The sequence below is a fragment of the Cottoperca gobio genome, chromosome 17 (genome assembly GCF_900634415.1).
Source record: "Cottoperca gobio chromosome 17, fCotGob3.1, whole genome shotgun sequence".
Classification (NCBI taxonomy): domain Eukaryota; kingdom Metazoa; phylum Chordata; class Actinopteri; order Perciformes; family Bovichtidae; genus Cottoperca; species Cottoperca gobio.
The window spans coordinates 693,087-693,589 of record NC_041371.1 but is presented as its reverse complement, the minus strand read 5'-3'; the positions used below and the strand labels follow the sequence as shown (position 1 = coordinate 693,589).

Below are 503 nucleotides of genomic sequence, written 5' to 3'. Positions count from 1 at the left end.
TTCAGCGAGAAATGTCCGAAGGTGAGAGTTTAATATCTGCCACCAGTAGCATCAAATCAGCCCAAAACTCCTGTCGTCTGAGCCGACTTTAGTGAAGCCAGATAATGAAAACGATATCGTGGCTAAGTTTGTCGTAACCTCAGTTGTCTCTCTGCGTTTTGATGCTGATTCCTTTTGTTTCTTCCGTTTTTCCCACAAGATTTGAATGCACCACAGACTCAGCTCCACAGCATCTTCCCAAAACTTTAGCATGTTCTCCACACAATCCAAAGTTCAGTACTTTGGTCATCCGGATGTGCGACCTCTTCAGGGTCGGAGATGCTCAGCTCGTCAGTGTTCGGGGTCGGCGCTCACGTGGATCGGCTCACAAAGCTCCGCCTCCTCGGGGCTCATCTGGATTTGGATGTCCCAATCAGGTTTCTGCAAAAGTGGGTGAATCTTCTTTACTCACAGAAGAAATTAAAGTTTCATCACACATTAATCTGTGTTATATTAAAATATAA

The 503-nt window shown here is 45.1% G+C and overlaps 1 protein-coding gene across 1 annotated transcript in view; it reads right to left on the bottom strand.

Annotated features, from left to right (window-relative positions):
- Nucleotides 1–330: 330 nt before the first annotated feature.
- crfb16 (cytokine receptor family member B16) overlaps nt 331–503 on the bottom strand; it is a 9,378-nt gene continuing 9,205 nt past the window's right edge. Inside the window, exon 7 of the mRNA XM_029453247.1 lies at nt 331–420. Coding sequence (XP_029309107.1) covers nt 331–420 — 90 coding nt within the window. The remainder of the gene's footprint in view (nt 421–503) is intronic.